General features: G+C 62.7%; 3 protein-coding genes across 8 annotated transcripts; 1 reads left to right on the top strand and 2 right to left on the bottom strand.

Moving 5' to 3' along the window:
- Positions 1-2,184: 2,184 nt before the first annotated feature.
- On the bottom strand, positions 2,185-6,107 carry SSR4 (signal sequence receptor subunit 4). Of its 3 annotated transcripts, none has more exons than XM_082446190.1 (6): positions 5,949-6,106; positions 3,981-4,096; positions 3,083-3,157; positions 2,857-2,946; positions 2,534-2,599; positions 2,185-2,340 (listed from the first exon to the last, which is right to left on the bottom strand). In XM_082446190.1, the coding sequence occupies exons 1-6, from the start codon at positions 6,013-6,015 to the stop codon at positions 2,236-2,238; spliced, it is 519 nt and encodes a 172-aa protein (XP_082302316.1). In that variant the 5' UTR covers positions 6,016-6,106; the 3' UTR covers positions 2,185-2,235. The 3 variants fall into 3 exon arrangements, with proteins under 3 accessions (XP_082302316.1, XP_082302318.1, XP_082302317.1); XM_082446192.1 differs by having other exon boundaries at positions 3,981-4,099; positions 5,949-6,105; XM_082446191.1 differs by lacking the exon at positions 2,857-2,946 and having other exon boundaries at positions 3,981-4,099; positions 5,949-6,107.
- Positions 6,108-6,325: 218 nt separating this feature from the next.
- IDH3G (isocitrate dehydrogenase (NAD(+)) 3 non-catalytic subunit gamma) lies at positions 6,326-14,637 on the top strand. Of its 2 annotated transcripts, XM_082446179.1 has the most exons (13): positions 6,326-6,480; positions 10,057-10,095; positions 10,448-10,459; positions 10,718-10,815; positions 11,141-11,253; positions 12,408-12,468; positions 12,566-12,698; positions 12,828-12,961; positions 13,221-13,323; positions 13,415-13,561; positions 13,900-13,994; positions 14,078-14,138; positions 14,432-14,637. In XM_082446179.1, the coding sequence occupies exons 1-13, from the start codon at positions 6,400-6,402 to the stop codon at positions 14,531-14,533; spliced, it is 1,179 nt and encodes a 392-aa protein (XP_082302305.1). In that variant the 5' UTR covers positions 6,326-6,399; the 3' UTR covers positions 14,534-14,637. The 2 variants fall into 2 exon arrangements, with proteins under 2 accessions (XP_082302305.1, XP_082302306.1); XM_082446180.1 differs by lacking the exon at positions 10,448-10,459.
- A 40-nt stretch (positions 14,638-14,677) lies between these two features.
- SRPK3 (SRSF protein kinase 3) lies at positions 14,678-19,455 on the bottom strand. Of its 3 annotated transcripts, none has more exons than XM_082446176.1 (15): positions 19,307-19,454; positions 19,106-19,236; positions 18,859-18,967; positions 18,641-18,728; positions 18,242-18,329; positions 17,569-17,741; positions 17,299-17,464; positions 17,163-17,188; positions 16,587-16,716; positions 16,264-16,503; positions 16,071-16,171; positions 15,588-15,695; positions 15,447-15,516; positions 15,274-15,366; positions 14,678-15,133 (listed from the first exon to the last, which is right to left on the bottom strand). In XM_082446176.1, the coding sequence occupies exons 1-15, from the start codon at positions 19,429-19,431 to the stop codon at positions 14,949-14,951; spliced, it is 1,833 nt and encodes a 610-aa protein (XP_082302302.1). In that variant the 5' UTR covers positions 19,432-19,454; the 3' UTR covers positions 14,678-14,948. The 3 variants fall into 3 exon arrangements, with proteins under 3 accessions (XP_082302302.1, XP_082302304.1, XP_082302303.1); XM_082446178.1 differs by having other exon boundaries at positions 17,569-17,675; XM_082446177.1 differs by having other exon boundaries at positions 15,274-15,516; positions 17,569-17,675; positions 19,307-19,455.
- Positions 19,456-20,455: the final 1,000 nt, after the last annotated feature.

The following is a 20,455-nucleotide window of genomic DNA, read 5'->3' as shown; positions in this document are numbered from 1 at the left end:
CGCTGCCAGCACATTAAGTGGGTGAGGATACATTTAAAAATTCTCTTGAAAGAGCAATGTAGACCTCTTGTTAATTTTGCTAATTTGATGAGATTGGCGCAAGCAAGAAACCTGAGCCTGTGTTCCCAGAAGCGGAGTGCCATGCTGTCTGAACAGCTGGGAGGGAAGACCCAGCATGTCTCACAGAACACCAGTGGCTTCAAGGGAGGAAAGGGCTTGTTGATGAAAAGGGGCAAACACGAGACACCACCTTCCTCTTACCCCTCAGAGGCCTCTGGAGCTGGGGGCTAGGAACATCAACTCGTGACCAGCCCCGTTCCTGGGGAGGGGGCACTCCATACAGGCCCCTGTGAAGGATGGGGTTCCGAGGACCCAGCCCATCGCAGGAAACTGGCTGGAGTTGGAGACTAAGGCCACCTGTTCCCTGAGCATCCCTCTCTGGCTGCTGGGGGCTCACTTTGATGGCTCTAGAGGTACCTTACTTTTGCTCCGGGGTGGGGTGCCAGAGGCCCAGAGTTCCCGGGGTGGGGGCCAGGACAGGCCCGGAACCTGGGGTCCCCTGGCCACGTGAAAGCTGGTGCTGGGGCTTGGCTCTCACTGGCTCTGGGAAATGTGACACCAGGAGATCTGGAAGCCCTTGGCAACCGGCGCACTGGACCGGTGACAGCACTGGGCCAGTGACTTAACTGGGTGGAGTGGTGGAGCTGGGATCAAAAAGAGCTGCTGTGCGGCCAACAGCTGCCACTTTGCCCCTACAAGGAGGAGGAGCAGAGCTCAGCCAGCAGGGGCCCCTGAGCGCCGCCGGCCCTGTCTGGAACGCGGAAGGCGCCTCAGCCAGCAGCTCTCACCTGGCCTGGCCCTCAGGGGCCCCGTGGTTCCTGTCGTGCCCGTTTGGGGAGCGAGGACGGGGCTCTTCCGTGGAGCCTCCCTATTCCTGCCAGTCACCCCATGCTGACCCGCTTCACGTGGACCGAGGCTGTGGGGCAGGGAACAGCTGGCGTCCCCTAGCCCGGAGGAGGTCCCTCCACACTCCCGTGGAGGACAAAGCCCAGAGGAGACCCCCGCCCACTCACGTAGGCTTTGGGCCTCCTTTTTGGGTGCAGCCTCGCTGGAGGCTTGTTATTCACACAGCTGTGTGTCTTTGGTAACAGCTGATGGACGCTGATCCCAGTGACCCCTCACCGACATCCTGGAGGAAGCCAGGTCACAGCTGAGCGAAGCCGTGCAGCTGGGAAAGGGCTCCCCCGGGACGTGCATGCAGCCCCTTTGAACCCTGGGCCCCCACCTCTCCAGCCGTGGGCGGTAGCAGGGAAAGTGGGCTGGCGGGAGGGCTGCGGGTCGACGTGGAGCACGGAGCCTGCACAGGGACGCCCGCCCGCTGTCTCGAGACCATCAGGCGCTCAGAGAGAGGGCTCGCTAGGAGGGGAGGTACACAGCCGAACGGGAAAGGGCCAACGATGGCTCCTCGGAGGCTTGGGGCTCCGGGTCCCCTCTGTGCCTCTCTCCGTGCCCCACCTGACACCACGAGGTGAGAGCATCCTGGGAGGCACCACGCTGAAGCGGAGAGCTTGGAAGGGCCACCACCCCCACCCCCCGCCCCCCGACAGCTACCTGGAGTACTAGCTGCGACTGCATAAGCTCCACAGGGATGCTCGCAGCGTCCCCCAGGAAAAGCACAGGAAGTACTTCAGTGTGTGGCTCCTGCCCAGGGTTCCAAACACGGGAGCCCTTCCGAAGGCCAGGAGGGGCTGTGGCTACGTGCGCCGCTGACTGCTGGGTTTCGGGGAAGCTCCCCACGCCACTTGCCCTGGGGAGTTGCCCTCAAAACGGCAGGTGGTCAGAGGGCCCTTCCCTAAGCGGGCCCAGGCAGGCTGGGCGAGGGCAGGAGAACAAGGCCACTCTTTGCCAGCAGACTGGGCGGCGGAGGGGAGAGACAGCCCCGTGCCCCGCCTGGAACCACGCAGGCAACGCTGGGAGACGGTGGGCACTGGCTATTAGGTCCCGAAGGCTTCACAGGGGGCTGAGAAGGGAGCGCTAACAACGGCCAAGAGTAAAGCAACGTACACAAGGAGGAAGGGGACCTCCAGACCTGCCCCCACTCAGTGCCTGTGCCGTCTAGGCAGGCGGAGGGATGCCGGTCACCCAGCTCTGCCCGTGTGTGCGACACAGCCCTGGTGCTTGGGATAGCTGGTAACTGTTTATTGAAAGAAGCAAGGGGGGTGGGGGGCATCACCCTCAGGCCTGGATGTGGCTCTTGGCGCTGAAGGCCAGGTAGTAGATCACTAGGCCAATGGCGGCGGCCAGTACCTCGGTGGAGACCCAGGGCCCGTTCCAGGTGCCCTGCAAGAAAGGAGACCAAAGTCATTCTTGGGGCAGGGACGGGTGAGAAGGCCAGCCACGCCAGCCACCCTCCTTCTGGGGCGCGAAGACACACCAGTCAACTTGGCTCAGCCCCCAGCTCTCCCTAAAGGGCGAGGCTTGCCACCTGCTTCCTCCTTCCCCTGTGTCGGGCCAGCCCCTGCCGGCCACTCACCCGATGGTCCACGCTGACTGTGAACAGAGGTGGGATGATGGAAATGTCCTCGTTATTCCTCTGCGCCTGTGAGGGAGGTGCTGGGGTCAGGGGGCGATGCTGGGTGGGTGGGAGAGGCAGGAACACCGGCCAGAGCCGTGGAAGGAGAGAAGCAGGCGAAGGAGTGACACGGAAGGCACAGGGCCAGGTTGGGTGGGTGAGCAGGAAGTCGCCCGCCGGCCATCCTGCTCCAAGTCAGAGAGGGGACCGCAGGGTGGAGACAGCTGGGGCAGTGGGCTATGCCCTCCCTACTGCAGGCCTGGGTGGCCTTCGGGGACACTCACCTTCCTCAGGAGGCTGTAGGACTCCTCGTCAAAGAATCTGACCTCGTAGGTGCCTGCGTGGGCGCTCTTGTGGTCTAGGCTCCAGGACACCTGGGTGGGGTGTGTTCGGCAGGGGGTGGGCAGTGCACATGGCGCCACGGCCAGCGCATCGAGTTCAAGGACCCCAGCCCTGCTGGCCCGGCCTTCAAGCCACGCCCGCGCAAGTGACCACCACGGCATCCCTTACCTGGTATCGGCCCACGTCCTGGCCCCGGGTAACAGGAAACTGTTTTCCACTGACATCAGCATAAAGAGCCATGTTCTGGGGGAGGGGACAAAAGGAGAGTCACCTTCTCCCCTCTGGCTGCCGGTGAGGCCCCGCTCTGCCGCCCGCAGTAGCACCCTCGGCCTGTGGGTAAGGAGGCCACCGGGCACAGCCGGGGACTGCGGTGTGCCTGGCGGGGGTACCGCGCGGGAACCACGGAGGCCAGCCTGCCACGACTCTGCCACCATCTCTCCACGTCTGTCTCCCTCCTTGGAGGCCACATCTCCCCTGTGGCCCGGCCTCCCTAACCCACAGCAAGCCTGTTAACTGAACAGGGGCGGGATGAGTGAAGGGCTCGTTTCTCCTCTGAGCCTGGAAGCGGGTATCGCGGTCGTGGACACCCAGTGAGCTGCCTAAGGAAGACTGTACCTAAGAAGGCCCAACTTCCTTCCTTCTCTGGGCCTTTAGGTTGCAGGGGCTGAGGCCAGGGCTGCTTGGTCTTGAAATGACGAAACACACATGTGGACACACGCTTCGGCAAAGAGCAACCAGTAAAGGGACGCAGGAGCCTGGGGGCTGAGCCTGGCTGTCTCCCTTCACGCGTACACTCTTTCCACACGCAGCAAGGTGTCTGTCTGTATCACCGCACATAGATGCAGCAGAGCAGGCAGGTGAGGGGGAATGTTCTTTAAATATCCGCTAGAATCTGGCCTGGCTGTGCCCTGATCTCTTCTACACCTGGGAATCAAAACCCTGATTCTCCCTGTCCACACGGACCCCCAGGTCTGACCCCATCCACTGCCAGTGAGGGCCCAAGGTCTCAGGCTCACTGCTCACCTCTCGCCCCCGCGCCCTCCTGGCTGAACCCCCGCTGCCTCACCTGGACCCTGTTCTTGCAAGTCAGGGAGATCTCCACGATGAAGACAGTCTCAGTAGAAATGACAGCATCCGAGGTGGTATAGTAAGAAGGGGTGATCTGGGGCTCCACACAGGCCTCTGCTGCGGAGAGGCAGAGATGAACGGCTAAGGCCTGGCTTGTGCTTGCTGGTTAGGGGCAGAAGGGACCACCCTAACCCCACTTCCCAGAGCTCATCAGCTGAGAACACAAAGGGCCCTTTGGACCCTGCCAGGTGGGGTCTGGGAGACAGATCCAAATGATCAGTCAGAAGTACAGTGTCAAAGAGGGGTGGGATGGCCTTGAAGGAAGGCAGGGGAAGGGAGATGGGAAGGCTCCGTACAGGTGGAACCTCAACGTACAGGCAGAAGAACAGGTGAGTGTGTGTGGGTGGGGTCGGGGGCGTGCTGCATGAATTCACTGCACAACTCGAGTCTGTGCCTGGACCTGCAGACAAGGAAGCCATGCAATGGTTTAGGGATGCAGCCTGCCCTGCAGCACCCCAGAAGCCCATGGGGGGCCAGGCTGACCTCAATTCAGAGCCATGCATGGCTCTGAACAGTTTACTGAAGGCATCCTCTGCAGACACAAAGCATGGAGCTGCTGGCAACCTACGGGGGCTTTTGATATGAAGGAAAGGGTCTCTGCCCCAGACAGTTGAGAGAAGGCCACGACTGGCCCCAGCGTTTCCGGAGGGAAAGAAATGGCAGAGGGTCTGGGTCCATAAGCATAACTTGTCCCCTTGAACAGGGCTGCACTGAGAAAAAGGATGCTGCCGCAGTCATCTCCACACTGCTAGAGGATAAAGGGAAGGAAAGGTGCCACCTAAATCACAAGGCGCCAACTGCTCTCCAAATGTGGTGTCCGGCAGGGCCATGACTTAGGCTGAGGCAGTCAGAGGAGGCTGTGGGACTGGAATGGCGGTAGGAAGATGCCTGGGAACATGGGTGGGAGGTGGTTCTCAGGAGCCACATCCCCCAGATCCTTCCACGCTCTGCTAGACTTGACCTTTTGCCTATGGACACGGGGGAGCACAGAGGGGTTTGATAGTTAGGTCTGTCCTTTCCAGGCATCACTGGCTATAGCGTGGGGGAGTTCCTGAGGAGCAGGTGAGCAGGGTGCAGGCGGGGAGGCCAGTTAGGCTGGTGAAACACTGCAGGCATCAAGGGCGCTGGCCTGAAGTAGGGCAGGTGAAGTGAATGCACTGAAAGTGGCCCTGACGCAGTCCAGACCCCCAGGCCCGGGGTGGGCTCCTGCAAGGACCTCCTCCTAAACAAACTTCTGGACTCCAGTCTGAGCTCAATCCTGCCACTAAGTGTTAACAACCTCTCAAGAGTGTGAAGCCATCTGACTCCGCTGAAAAACCCTATAAGGATATGGCAAGGCCTCAAGGGGAACAAATCAACCGCCTGATCTAGGCACTCTAGGCCCACTCATCTTTCCCTCTTCAGTGCCTTTCTAACTCGCCCGCACTCCGGGTCCCTCTGCCTGGACCGTCCCTGCTCCCTCTCTTCCTGGGGAGGCCTGGCCCCACCGCACCGGGTCAGGGGCTCCTCTCCACCGGCCCAGTTTCTCGCTCCGATCGCCCTGCGCTGCAGAGCTTTGCTCCTGTCCGACCCCCCCTCCGGGACCGGGAGCTCCTGGAGTGGCAGCAGGGACATGTGTCATTTTTCCTGCTGGAGCTGGGGCCAGGCGCACGGGAGAGGCTTTGGGACTCTTCCTCGCGGGAGCAGACGGGGGACAGACTAGGCTGTTTCTCCCAGCAGCCCGGCTGCTTGGTAAACGTGTGTGGTGCAGGAGCGCGTGGTGGCCTCGGCTGCCGCGACCAGAGACCACCTGCCTCTCTGAGGAAGAAAGCCCAGACCCCCGCTTCGCCCGCACCCCTCCTCCCCCCACGCACCACCAGTCGTGGGTGAGAGGCTCGCCAGAAACGAGCTCCGGCCAGGCCGCTACCTGAGCAGCAGGAGAGGCCGGACAGCAGGAGTAGCGCCAGGGCGCCGAGAGATGCCAGCGCCGCCATCGCCTCTTCTCTGCCGAGGGAAAAAGAGAGCGACTCCCCTGAACACGAGGAGCAGACGAGGAAGCGCGACGCGTAAGCGGCCGCAGCAGCCAATCAAGGGCCGGCGGGCCGGGCGGGCCTGTGACGTCGCCGGCGGCACTGACGTGTCCCCTCCCCGGACCAGGGGCCCAGCTGGCCGCCCTCCCCCCAATATGGCGATGGCGGCGGCGGCTGCGGCGGCGGCGGCGGCGGCGCTCTCGGCGCCGGAAGAGGGCGTGAGAACCGGCGCCGCCGTGTGCGTGCGCACTGCGGGACCACGCCCCCTCCCGGGACTTCGCGCCCCGCCGAACTCTCGCGAGAGCGCCATCTGCGAGTCGGAACCTGCGGCAGTTCTCACTTTCCATCATGGCGCTGAAGGTGGCGACGATCGCGGGCGGCGCTGTGAAGGCAGTGCTCAGGCCGGCCCTCCTCTGCCGTCCTTGGGAGGTGAGAAACAGGAGCGGGCCACGGGAACAGCCGCGGCGCTCGCTGAGGGGTGCTTGCACCTCGCCGGGGTTAGGCCGGCGGCCGCCGCTCGCGGAGCGTCCTGGGGCCCGATTGGCTGCGGGTCCCGTGAGGGGAGGGGAGAGTGCTGCGGGCCAGGGTTGATTGGCCACCTTCGCTGTCAGTGAAGGGGTTAGCCAAAGTTGATTCTGGTCTGGCTTCTCAGGGGTCTGCATCTTGTGGTGGGGGAGCTCCCGACGGGCGGGGAGAGTGGACCCCGGGGGGCAATGTCACCTCCCTAGTGTCCTTGTGGGAACCCCCCCCCAAGGCGGTCACGTGGCCGGCCCGCCTTGCTCTTGCCCTCTTGGGGATCGGTTCCTGGCCGCCCTTCCTCTTCAGGTTTCCCTCTTGTGGACCGCTTTGCCACCTCTCCCAGTGGAGGTGGCGAATCGGACTTTGCCGGTGCCCCAGAGCCTCCCCCCCCCCCCCCACCGCAGGCGCCTGGAATGGGAAGGAGCTAGGATTCCTGAAACTGGCGGGTTGGGAGGCCTCGAGGGCTTTGCTTCCGTTGTTCTCTGTTTAGGATCTTGGTTATTCAGGTCTGATTCCTCTCTCTTGACACGCTTGAATGAGGATAATTTAGTCCCTGGGTGGGTTGGAAGCCATCTGAAGAGTCATCGAGTCAGGACTGGCCCTGAGGGACGAGAGATCTGATCTCTCTGGGCTCCAGTTTCTCCTCTGTCTCAAAGGATCCACCCAACTCTGACCTTTCAGAACTCTGTGACTTTGGTGACACTACTTGTGGACATGTCTTCGGCCATGCTTCCCCCCTCTGATCCCTGGGGAAGACTGCCCTGTAACAGCTTCTGGTTTATGGAATTATGTTTAAAATGCTGACTTCTCCCACTTGCTCACCAGAGGCTTTCCAGAGGTCGCTGGCAGCTAGGCTCTTGCAGGATCTTGGTGGGGACATCTATCTCCTCCCTGACTTCCCCTGTGTGTGTGCTTGTGTCCATATTGGGGCAGGGATGGGGGGCAGTGAAAGGTTGCTAGCTGGGCAATGCCTTGCCCTGAGACTGGTTGTCCTGGGTATGGGAACCTTTAGAGATGAAGCCCAGATCTTTGGTCCCGCTAATGGGGACCTCGTGTGAAAACATGCAGCCACCATTGGTACTTGATCCAACAGAAACATGCTGAAGAGAGAAACCTCGCTAAGATGTGGAGCACGGGCGCCCTTAGGCTGGGACACGTACCATTCTGGACTCCTTTCTTTCTGTGGCACTATCAAAGGGCGAGGGTAACAATCCACCTTCCTGCTTGATGAACAAGCTGGAGACCAATGCATATATCCCATCCTGCCTCATACTGGGCTCCTTTGATAGGTAGCTTCACAGAAGCTTTGTAATCTCTTGAAGGAAGGTGCCTGAATATGTCCAGATCAAGGTCAGGGAAGTCACTATCCTGAGAGCTGTCTGGGTCTTTGGCCAAAGCTGGATGGAACATCTAGCATTGGGACCAGGTGAGAGAGAGGTTCAGCCCTGGTGGTAGTGATGGGGTCCAGGGTCTGGTGGGGTGGGGTTGCGCAGATGCAGAGCCAGGCCTGATGTGAGCGCTGGCTCACCGGCACGGCCAGGTTACCTGCCGGGCGCCAGTAGGCCTCAGAGGGCTGAAACCCAGGAGGAGTTACTGCTCGGAGCTGTAGGGGTCAGCCCAGCATCCCCTCACTGGCCAGCAGCCTTGAACACTGGCCTGAGGGGCTGGTGGGGTAAAGGGGGGGCGTATGCTTTTGCACAGCCCCGTGTGCCCTTTTAGCGACTGAACAGCTTGCATACCTCTTCTTGCTTAATGTTTCCAGCAGTCAGATGAAGTAGGCACCTCTATTCTGTGGATTTCAGGTAAGGGTGGGAATCTCAGCAAGGTTAAGCTATTTGCCACCAAGAGTAGTAGACGGATGATCTGGACCGAGGTCTCCCTAGCCTCAAAGCCCGTCATATCTTCCTTCACTTTCTGATATGCTCATTCATTCAGTAAATGTTTTTTGTGTCCCAGCTCTGGACCAGGCATTCTGCTCGGTCTTGGGGTGACAGTAGGGGCTCAGACAGACATGGTGTCCACTCTCAGGGGCTTAGGGGTAGGAAAGGGAGCACAGCAGCGATAACCTAGGGAGATTGTGGTTGGGGGGAAGGGAGGGGGGTGGGTAGGGCTTTGGGAGCCCGGGGGGACCAACAGCTCAGCAGCCTTAGGGCATCAGGGAAGGCTTCCTGGAGGAAAGGCAGTCTCAATACAAGCACCATCCACAAGTTTGTATTGAGAGCCTACAGATAAGATGAAGCCAGATGCTGACAGTTGCTAGAAGGAAAACAGAAAAGCCCCCAGTTTGTGTCAGGCTGCAGACCCGGGGGCCCCGTGGATCATCAGAAGCCCCCAGGGCCTCTTGTCTATTAGTCATCCGCTTCCTAACCCCTGTGCTGCCGGAGCTCTGTGCAAGTGGGAGCCTTGTGAATACCAGCCAGGGAGACCCAGATGGGGCGGTCAGCCTCTGCTTGAGCTTCTAGACTGCTAGCAGGAAGGCATGGCTCTTTGGAAAATGGCCACAGTGACTCTGCCATTGGCTGGAACGATCTGCTGCTGCCCCAGCAGGCAAGTGGCAGGGCATTCCCAAGCGAGAAGGAGGACCTTGGCCCTGCCTCTGTCTCTGGATTGAAGGGCACCCAGGTGGGGCACAACAGGGAGGAAAGTGTGTGGGCCTGTAGCCCCGCTGCGGTGGGAGCTGGGACATGGGCTTCTTCTTCCAGGAAAGTGTGGGGACTCCAGATAGGTCACTCTGAGCACCTGTCCCATTTGGCTCGGGTGGCTTTTGCTCTGAAGCTGTCAGGCGTGGCACCGATGTGACCAAGCGTGGCTGTTTCAAGTGGGGGGTGGGGTGGGGACATCTGTCATCCATGTAGGCCACGAAGCAGTTTTGCAGTCCTTCAGGAAGCCTTCCGAAAGATCGGCATCTGCCGTTCTGAAAATGGTTGCGTTTTTCGATTTCTGATTCTAGAGGGCTGTTCCACGTGGGGCGAACAGTGTTTATCTCTGGGTGGACGGGGGGCTGGGTGCTGTCTTCTTCCTTCTGATCTTCGTGTTCTGTCCATATGCTGCTTTTGTAATAAGGAAACATGATTGTTAAAATGATGTAAATGACGGTCGTGGTGGCCCAGTGGTTTGTTTTCACGATTTCCCTATTGTACTACGTTTGGCGTGCCAACTTTTCCAAGTTACAGACATCACTGAGCAGGAATAATTGGCTGAAGAAGACCAGAAACAACAAAAGGTGGGGAGGGGGATGTAAACATTTTTTAAAAAACTGACCAGGGACCTGAAGGAGGTGTAAAGGGTTGTAACGACCCTCCGCGGTGCTCCGACGGGCCGGTCTGTGTGCTGCTGTGCGCTAGACAGTGGTGCACGGCTGAGGCGCAGGGCGTGTCTGGGCGTGGTGAGGACGCTCGCCTTCCCTGCCAGGAGCTTGGCTGGCCCTTGCCAAATTGGCTTTCTGGGCTAGACAGCAACCACTGGCATCTGGGTTCTCTTTGCCAGGTTCTAGGTGCCCACGAAGCCCCCCGGAGGAACTTCTCAGTAAGTACCCACCCGAGTGTGTGCACGCACGTGCGTGTGTTGATGTTCACGTGTGCCCGTCTGTGTGCGTGCAGAGGCACGTGTGTACAGGTGCATGCAGACGCATTCACAGGCAGGCGTGGGTGCAGAGGTGTGTGTGTGCGTGTGCGCGTGCACGCGTGTGTGGCGTGCCTCTTGGCTCCCTGCCCTTCTGTGTCTCTCCCCCTGAGGTGCAGTCTCCAGAGCTCGCCCACCCCTTCTCCCCTGAACCGTGCTAGACAGCGCCCCAGGGAAACGGCCCCATTCCCCAGCAAAGCCTTGTTCCTCCAACCTTGGCTGATCTGTGTCTTCTTCCTTCCGGTCCCGCCTCTAGCAACAAACAATTGTGAGTGTTCTTCTCATCCGCCTGTTAGGTGGGGCTTTTAGTTGCTTTGGGGCTGACCCGAGTCCAGGCGGGGACGGGGCCTGCTTCTGCTGTTGTCCTCGTGACCCAGGAGTGCCCCCCGCCGTGAGCAGCCCTGTCTGGGGTGGGCGGGGCAGGGTGTGGGGGTGTGGTACCCCAAGCTGGCACCTCCTGGTGGGCCTTCCCACTGGGTCAGTGCTGGAGGGAGGCAGGGAACTGAAGGCCTCCCCGTCCTTCTAGCCCCCGTCGGCTAAGTATGGTGGGCGGCACACGGTCACCATGATCCCAGGGGACGGCATCGGGCCAGAGCTCATGTTGCACGTCAAGTCTGTGTTCAGGTACAGAGCCCCTGGGCCCAGCCAGGGGGACCCGGAGAACTTTGTGCCAAGAGGGGCAGTGAGCCAGTGGTGGGAGGCCTTTTGTCCCCGTGTCTGCGATCCTGCCAGGCCGGCCCGAGCACGGGGAGGGTGGAACCAGGCCCACTAACAGTGTTGTGGAGTGTAAGTGCACGCCTGTCAGCTGGCGCAGGTGGGCTCAGTCTCCCCTCAGCCAGAGCCAGGGCACGGTGGGCAGCAGCAGGGGAGAGGCCTCTGCACCCAGTGGTCCAGGCAGGCTTCCCGGACGGAGGCCTGGGGCCGCCGCCCTGACCCTGCTCTGCCCCAGGCATGCGTGTGTGCCTGTGGACTTCGAAGAGGTGCACGTGAGCTCCAACGCCGACGAGGAGGACATCCGAAACGCCATCATGGCCATCCGGCGGAACCGCGTGGCGCTGAAGGGTGAGCTCGGGGGCCAGGATGGGGCACTGCACGTGATTCCTTTCACCTCCAAGCTGACACTTGTCCCTGGGGCCCCATTGATGCTGTGATTCTTGAGATCTCGGTGGCACTAGGCTCTGCGGGAGCCTGTCCAGGGATGGGCTCCCTTCCACCCCCTTCCTCCCTCCTGAGGCAGCCCTCTCTGCTGGAGTCAGCTTTGACCCTCAGAGTCTTTCTTCACAAACCAGATGTCACAGAGATGTAGTTCTAACCCTCTGCCTGCTGCCTTGGTTCCAGTTGGCACAGCTGTGGATGTTACAGATGGGAGCTTTACCCTTTCTGAGTTTGCCTTGGTTTGGTCCAGGTCCTTAAACTGTTTCCATCACTCATTCTGCAAACTTTAGACCATTACCTGCTCTGTGTGAGGAGTGAGTGGCAAAGATGAACCCGGCTAGAGCCCCAGGCCCTGGCAGTCACGTGGGGGGGCAGCCGTGTCAGCTACAGGGTGCCCAAGGCACTCTGGGTGAAGGAAGTCCAGGCAGGGTGTGAGGTGGAGGGCCGGCGGCCCTGGGGGCCCTGAGAAAGCCCTCCTCTACTCGGCACCCTCTGACTGCCTTCTCTCAGCAGCTGCTGGCCCTCTGGGTGCCCTGGTCCCAGCCAAGGTGAAGCTGTGGTCTTTTCCAGGCAACCCCTGCCTGCCTCTGAGCTGGAGCTCTTGTGCTTCCTCGATGCAGGGCCTGGCACTAACCCTGGCCAAGGTCCCCTTGCTGGTGCCAGCCTAGCCACCAGCCTGTTAGTAAGCAAGAGTGGTCACTTTCTGTCCAGCTAGACCCTGGCCTTGCCATTCCCCACCCAGGGTCTAGCAAGACCTTCTGGCCAGATGCCAACCCTTGTTCATTCATTCATTCGTTCAGTATTTATTGAGTGCATGCTACGTGCCAGGAGCCCATCAGTGAACCAAACGCACAGACACACATGCCCCTCTGCCCCCATGGGGCTTATGCTGCAAGTTACGCTAGAGTGTTCCATGAAACACTTCTGCCGCCGGAAGCTGTTGTGTTCTCCTGTTGGAGTCACCCTTGGCACACATCCCCTGGGTCAGAAAGGGGAATATGGTGGTATAGCTGAGCCTGGGGTGCCCTCTCCAGCTTGCTGGTCTTGTTTCTGTCCTGCAGGCAATATTGAAACAAACCATAACCTGCCGCCATCCCACAAATCCCGAAACAACATCCTTCGGTGAGAGCCAAGTGCACGGGGTGGGGGCTTGGCGGGGGTGGGAGTGCCAGCAGAGAGACGTTGCACTTGCCGGCTGCTTCTCCCTCTGTGCCCCTAGCACCAGCCTGGACCTCTACGCCAACGTCATCCACTGTAAGAGCCTGCCGGGAGTGGTGACGCGGCACAGGGACATAGATATCCTCATCGTCCGGGAGAACACGGAGGGCGAGTACAGCAGCCTGGAGCACGAGGTGGGGGCGTGTTGCCGGGCACGAGCTCGGCTAGGGCGGTGGTCAGGAAGGCCGTGCCTGAGGGGAACCTCGTGCTAGAGGGCAGGCTCAGACAGGATGTGGGCCTCTTTTCCCTCGTCCCCTTCTCAGAGTGTGGCAGGAGTGGTGGAGAGCCTGAAGATCATCACCGAGGCCAAGTCCCTGCGCATTGCTGAGTATGCCTTCAAACTGGCCCAGGAGAGTGGGCGCAAGAAAGTGACGGCTGTACACAAGGCCAACATCATGTATGCCCCCCACCTCGCCCCTCCGCGCTGCTGCCTAGGCCTGCTCTCTGGGACTCGGGGCCCGCGACTACGCCCTGTTGCCCGTTTCCCAGCTGTGGCCTCACCGCAGTGCACACCTAGGGGAGGTGGAACGGGATTCTGCCCGTCCCGCAGACGGCACCGGTTGTAGTTTAGAACCCAGCCTTCTGTGGCGTCTGCGCGCGCCGTCCCTCCGGCTGACGGTTGCAGTGGCCAAGCTGGTGTCCTGCGTCCCCCTTAGGAAACTGGGCGATGGGCTCTTCCTCCAGTGCTGCAGGGCAGTGGCAGCCCGTTACCCCCAGATCACCTTCGAGAATATGATCGTGGACAACACCACCATGCAGGTAGTTCGGCTGCCATGCTGCGCGGCCCCTGCGCTGGGCTCCCGGGGCTGCCCATGCTCCAGGTGCCGGCTGTCCCCTCCTTGCCCCACAGCTGGTGTCCCGGCCCCAGCAGTTCGATGTCATGGTGATGCCCAATCTCTACGGCAACATCGTCAACAACGTCTGTGCGGGGTTGGTTGGGGGCCCTGGCCTTGTAGCGGGGGCCAACTACGGCCACGTGTATGCTGTGTTTGAGACGGTGAGTGCCACCAGCAGTGCCAGGGCCACTGGCTTTTGTGCACTATAGCTCACATACTTCCTAGGTCACCCATTCAAAGTGTACGATTTATTGGTTTCTGAGATAACCAGAGTTGTGCAACCATCCCCACTCTCTTAATTCCAGAATGTTTTCATCACCCCCAAAAGAAATCTTGTACTTGTGGCTGTCACTCTCTGTTCCCCTTCCCAGCCCCTGGCACCGAAGTCACCTGCTTTCTGTCTCTGGATTTGCTTGTTCTGGACACTTTACACAAATGCAGTCTACGTTCGACGTTCTTGTGTTTCCCAGCCCCCTCCTTTTCGTCTCGCCTCTTCCAGGCTACAAGGAACACAGGCAAGAGTATCGCCAACAGGAACATCGCCAACCCCACGGCTACGCTGCTGGCAAGTTGCATGATGCTCGACCACCTCAAGTAAGTGGCCTCTCGATGCCGGGCCGTTGGCCCCCGGCCCGCACCCAAGGCCGCGAGGACCGAAGTCTGCTCTTCTTCCTCAGGCTCCACTCGTACGCCACCTCCATCCGCAAGGCCGTCTTGGCATCCATGGACAATGAAAACGTGAGGCTCCCCCCACCTGCCTCCTGTCCAACTCCCACCCCAGCCCCGGTTGAGCTGATAGGACGACTGAGGGGCTGGAAATGGTGACCCGACACTTTGTGCTGCCCCCAAGGTGGGGGTTGTACCAGGCAGAGTGGGCCTTTGGGGCCTTAGCTGGTGTTACTGCCCTCCTGGTGGCGCTCCCAGCCCCTGCAGGCCACGGGGCACTGTGGGCAGCCCCGGGCTGCCTGCAGGCTAGGGCTCCGGTATTGGCCAGGCCCCGCTGTGTGCCCAAGCTTGCCCGTCTCCCGCAGATGCACACCCCAGACATCGGGGGCCAGGGCACCACGTCAGAGGCCATCCAGGACATCATCCGCCGCATCCGTGTCATCAACGGCCGGGCCGTGGAGGCCTAGGCCGTCCCCGGGACCGTCTCGGCCCACCCTTTAGATCCCCTTCGCGCCCTCAGCACCCTAATTGGCTCGGTGGGTGGACCCAGAATAAACCCACTTCTGACCTAGCCCTTGGCCGCATGCTTCTGTCACTCCAGGACGCTGGTGTTTCAGTCACACTTTATTAAGAAAACAGGCAGCGCGCTTCCCATTCAGAGGGCCCTCTGCGAGGGTTGGGGGCAGAACGAATTCTGAAGGCAGGCCTGGCCCTGGTACCTGTCTGCCCTGCCGAGGGCGGTGTGAGAAAGCTCGCACTCAGCAGGGTGGGTGGGGCGGTCCCGCAGTGGGGCGGAGCTGTCCTGCTTTCCGTGAAGGCACTGAGGGCTGGGGGTCGGGGGCAGCCAGGACCGCCCCAAGCTGCCCAAAGCACCAGCCGGGCCTAGGGATTGAGCCAAGGGTGCTGGAGGCAGTCGGCCGCGCTGGCCCGCTTTTCGGGGATGTACTCCATCATGGGCAGCAGGAAGGCGCTGAACTGCGTGGCCTGCTCCAGGGGCCACTCGTACTTCTCCATGAGCACCTCGTACAGGCCCCAGTGCTTGAGGTTGTGGATGTGCCGCAGCTCTCCTGGGGGCAGGCCGGTGGGCCTTAGGTCAGGCTCCACCAGGGAGGACTCCGATCTGGGACCCCTTGCTCCCCCTATTTCAGAGCCCAAGGTCCCTGCCCCGCCCCCTACATCCAGGCGGCCTGAGCCCGCTCGGCCCCACCTCTCCGGTTGAAGAACTCCCGGGAATAGCGGCCCGAGAGGGCAAAGGCAGGGGGCATGTCTCCCAGCAGCTCCACGATGTGGGCGATGTGGTCTGTGAATAGACAGGTGGCTGGGAGGAAGCCGGGCGGCCGGGGGACCCCGAGGCTGAGCCCAGGGCCTGCCTCCCCCTACCCTCGTCACGACTGTAGTCTTCTCCAGAGTGTGGCTCGAACAGGTAGTCGCCAGTGGCCAGCTCGAAGGCCTGGAAGGGGGAGAGGGTGAGGCTGCGGCACGGGGGCTAGCCCTGGGCGGGGGCAGCCCAAACGGATGTACCATGCACGCCGTGCTCCAGATGTCGGCCGGGGGCCCGTACTCGGCGCCGATCAGCACCTCCACGGCCCGGTACTGCCGTGTCTGGATGTCCTCGGTGAAGTGCTTGTGCTGCAGGCAAGGGGAGCCCTGGGGAGGAGCTGGGGCCGTGGCTGGCCTGCCCTCACTGGCCCCCCTCTCGTCTCCCGCCTCCTCTGGGCCGTGCACCCGAGGAGCGCAGTGGGGCTCGCTGAGCCTCAGCGTCCCCAGGCGTCCCGAGAGTCTGGCCAGACGAGCTGAGGCTGAGGCCGGCCGCTTCCCTGTGGCTCCCCACCCCCTGCCGTGGGCCCGGGTCTGCTGACCAGGCAGGGCCGGTGCTGGTTTCGGCTCAGCCCTGGGACTGCGGCCTGAGGCAGACACAGGGAGGGGTCTGGTCTAGCGGGTTGCTCGGTGAGCCCTGGGGACAGGCCTGTGCCGCCTCCTTCATAGCAGCGTGCCCTCTCATACCACCCAGCAGGCGTTGCCCAGGTCTGCGATCTTGATCTTGATCTTGTCTGCATTTTGGGGCTCTAGGGGGTTCACCAGGAGGTTGGAGGCACCAAATGGTGCTGGGGAAGCAAGAGAAGGGAGAGAGACTGAGCTGGCCCGGACCTGCCCTGCCCAGCCCCGCCCGCCTGCTGCCTGCCGCTGCCTGACTTACTGCTGGGTGACAGGAGGCCCCCGGTCTCTCGCTGGTTGGACGAGCCTGAGAGGATGGAGCACGAGGCGGGGGAGAAGAGGGAGCCCGAGAAGCCTGAGGTCTGGGAGCTGGGGCTGAGGCTGCGGTTGCCCCCGGGGGCAGGGGAGGAGGAGGCCGGGGAGGGGCCGGCTCCGGCCCCCCCAGGGTGGCAGCCAGAAGAGGAGGTGGAGCCGCTGCCCCCCTCTAGTCTTGAGCCAGAGTCTGGGGAGACGGGCGGAGGTGGTGTGTGAGCAGACGCCGCTGCGGCACGTGCCAGGCGGCCCTGCGCCCCCCTGGCCCCTCACCCTCGGCCTGGGCCGCCGCCTCCATGGCCTCCAGCCTCTGCAGGTCCCGAAGCCGCTCCTCCAGCAGCCGCTTCTGCTGTTTCCGTTTGCGCCTCATCTTCTTCCTCTTGTTTTTGGACAGCTTACCGGTCTGCCGTTAGAGCCCGGGTCACTCCGGCGTGCCCGTCACCCGTCCCCTGAGCAGCCCGAGCCTCTGCCCATGGCCTGCGGGCCCGGGGGCTCCAGGGACACCAGACGTGGCACCGCCCCGTCTCCTGTCCTGCCCGCCACTTCCCAGAGCTTGAGGTTGGGGAGGAACCAGCAGGCCTGCCTGTGGGTGCCAGCCTCCCCTAGGGGCAGCTCCGGCCCCTCCCAGCCTCGGACGCAGTGTCCTTCCACTGAGGCGGGGGCGAGCCCAGCAGCCACCCAGGGCAGTTTGGGGCACGTGGCCCACTCTGCGTGTCATCCGCATCCAGGCCACCCAGCCTCTTGGAAATGCCACTGCAGGAGTCCTGGGGAGGGTGGAGAGGCAGGGAAGGGGTGGAACCAGAGAGGCTGAGGAAGGTGAGGCCCAGGAAGAGGGGCGCCCCCACTTACCAAGACCTCCTGGGGGGCAGTGCTGACTGGGGGGTGGGGCAGGCAGAGCATGGAGTGACAGAAAGGAACCCAGACTCAGGCAGGGGCTGAGGCCTGCGGGCCCCGCCCCGCCCCGCCCCACGCAGGCTCTTGGTACCTGTGGACCGGGATGGGGGCGGGGCCCCTGACTGCTGCCACTCTGTGGCCTCAGCAGCCAGGCGCCTGATGTAGGCATCACCCACACACAGCAGGATGTTCTCAGGCTTGATGTCTGTGTGGATGATCTTGCACTTGGTGTGGAGGTAATCCAGGCCGTGCAGCACCTGGGGAGAGCCACTCCTGAACTCCGCCGGCCCTGCCCAGGCCACCTCGCAGTGCTCTTCGTGCCGGACACGCGGCGCTCACCTGCCTCACGCGCGGCGCTCACCTGCCTCACGATGCTCTTCACGCAGGGCACGGGCAGGCCCTGGTAGTTGGACTTGATGATCCACTTGAGGAGCTGGTGGCCTAGGACCTCCAATACCATGCACACGTCTTGGGCCGGGAGTGAAGGGCAGTCAGTGGGCAAGCAGCTGGGGCACAGGCCCTGCCCACCCTCAGCTGGGGCGGGGGAGCAACGAGCCTCAGGCAGTGCAGAGCTGGGTCTGGGAGGTCCCGGTGTTGCCACCATCCTGCTGTCATAGTGTCCCTATCACTCTTAGGTGTGCCAGTTGGGACAGTACCTTCTGTGGTCACCCTAGGGAGAGGGCACTGGAGGAATAGACAGGTTTCTCAGCCCGTCCCCAGTCCTATGCCCAAGTCTGCCAAAGAGCCTACGGACAGCCCCCCGAAAGGGAAGGCACTGCCACGGAGGTGGGCCCTCCCACTTGGGGGTAACCCAGCAACGCCTGTGGATAGCCTGTGCCAACCTGGTTATCCGCTCCCTGACCCCCACACAGAAACACAAATCCCCAAAGTGGTGATGGGGGTATTTCGCAGTGTCACTGGAAGGGATAAACCCCCATCGTGCAGATCAGCAAACTGAGGTCCTAGGAGCTGGGAAGGCATAAGCCAGCTGGCCCCTGTGCTGCCACACTGCTTGCTCAGCCTACAAAGGATACGGACTCCATTAACCCCTGAGATCCTGAAGTCGTCGATGAGCTGGACAATGGTTTCTCTTTTGGGGTCACTGGGGTCACTGTCTCGGACCTGGAGCAAAAGCCAAGGGGCCACAGACGGCTCCAACCTGCCCCTCGCCAGCTGCTCCCCGGGTGGCACCTCTGGGGTGGGGGCCCCCCTCCCGCTCCAGCTGGGCCCCGCTGGAAGAAAGGCTGCGGGCCCGCCCTGCCCGCTCCTCGGGTCCTCCCACTCCGCGGAGCCAGCTGGAGCCTGCCCCTCCGGGAGCCCCGCCCCCCACCCCCCCCACCCCCGCCCGCGGAGCCCCGGCAGGCCTTGCACCCACATTGCCAGGCCCTGGGCGGCTCCTGGGGCGCTGGGAGCGGGTAGGGGAGGCGCCTCACACATTTCAGGAGCTTGATCTCATCCACAGCTGTCTCCGTGTAATGCCCTGCGCTCTTCACCACTTTGAGGGCCACGAAGCGCTTGCGCCTGCAACACCGAGACCCGCGTCGGCTGCCAGCACCGGCCAGACCCACGGGGCCATCGCCGTGGCCTCAACGGTGCCCGAGGGCAGGACCCCAGCTGGCGTTGGGCCTCGGGGGGTGGAGGGGGCACTCACTGGATGTCCCAGCAGAGCCAGACGGTGGAGAAGTGGCCCCAGCCCAGCTTGCGCACCACGTGGTACCGCCCATTGAACAGGTCCCCGATCTTCACGGGGTAGTAGCCACCTGGGGAAGGGAGCCCGGAGGGCACGGTGGGGGTGCTGCCTTCCCCCGTGCCCCGGGACAGCCCAGCCCCACCGGCGCCCTGGCCCACGTGGGCCGGCTCGGCCCCCTCCTCCCGGAGGCGCCGCGGCCAGGCCTCACCCTTGCAGTAGTCCTTGGGGTCCTCCTGCTCCTCGTCGTCGGAGCCCAGCAGCCCCTGCAGTATCCGTGGTGCCGGCACGGCGGGGGCCGGTTCGGAGCCTGAGGACTCGGGCCCGCAGGAGGCCTGTGAGCTGTGGGTGGGGTGGGCGGCAGTGAGCGCGCGAGGCGCCAGGGGCCCCGGGCGCCCAGGCCGAGCCCTACCTGCTGCTGCTGCCGCCACTGGCCCCGCCGCCGCCCACCGCGCTGGTGCTCATCCCGGCAGCGCTGCCCGCGGCTCCGGCGCCCCGGGCGGCTGCTCCTGTGGGGCCCGGCCGCGGCCTGCGCATTTATAGCCTCGGCCGGCCGCTGATCTCACCCGCCTTTATAAATAGCCTCCCAGCTGCTCGGCTGTGGGCAAGGTATGCAGCGGGGAGGGGGCGGCGACGGCGGCCTTGGAGGGCCCGGCCCCCAGGACGAGCCCCCCCGCCCCCCCAGGGCTGGCAGAGGGCACCGCTCCAGGGACACGGTGTGACACAGCCTCCACAGTGAGCTCCCTCGCACCCCAGGGCCAAGGGGGACACCCACGCTGGGATGTGATGACCCGGGCCCCAGGCTAAGCCCCTGCGCCTCAGGGCTGGCAGAGGGGGCCGTTGAGTGGGCACGTGGCGGTGACCTGGTCCTCAGCCTGAATCCCTGTACTCCAGAGCCCGCTGAGGGGCACAGCCACACAAGGGCACTGTGGGCATGGCAGGCCGGGCTTTCACCCCTTCTCACATGCCCCAGGGTGCCGGCGACACTCTGGGAACATTCTCTGGCTTCCTGCTTGGCCCTTGGGGGAGCCTTCCCAGAGGCGATCCCTGCCATTCCCACGGGTACCTCATTCCCTGCCCCCTCTCAGCTGGGTTCCCGCTTTTCCGATGGGTCCTTGATCCCCAAGACAGGCTGGAGCCCTCCTGTCCCTCAGTGTAGTGTCGCTGGGGGCCCTGGCCAGGCAAAGGTCAGGGGCGTGAGCTGTGGGCAGCTCTTCCCACCAGAGGTGCCAGGCCTGAGTGACAGCCTGGGGACTGCCCGCCTGGGACTCGAGTGCTGCACGGTCTCTCCCGGCTCCCTGCGGCCCATCCCTGCCTTGCTCACTGGCTCCAACACGTGCACGTGTCCACGTAGGAGGCGTAGGGAGCTGTCCTTCCCGGCCCCGCCCTCAGGGGTCCTCACGTGGGAAGCAAGTAAGCCCACAGCTCTGGTGGGCTAGTGGCAGAGATGTCCGGGTCAGGCAGAGAGCCCTCGGAGCTTGTGACCTTGGGACCCCATCCAAGGGACCAGGAAGAAGAATCAGGTCCCCAGAAAGGGGGTGGGCGGGGAAGCCTCCAGGGA

Source organism: Balaenoptera physalus (assembly GCF_965194825.1).
Source record: "Balaenoptera physalus genome assembly, chromosome: X".
Classification (NCBI taxonomy): Eukaryota; Metazoa; Chordata; class Mammalia; order Artiodactyla; family Balaenopteridae; genus Balaenoptera; species Balaenoptera physalus.
This window is presented reverse-complemented; position numbering and strand designations above follow the sequence as displayed.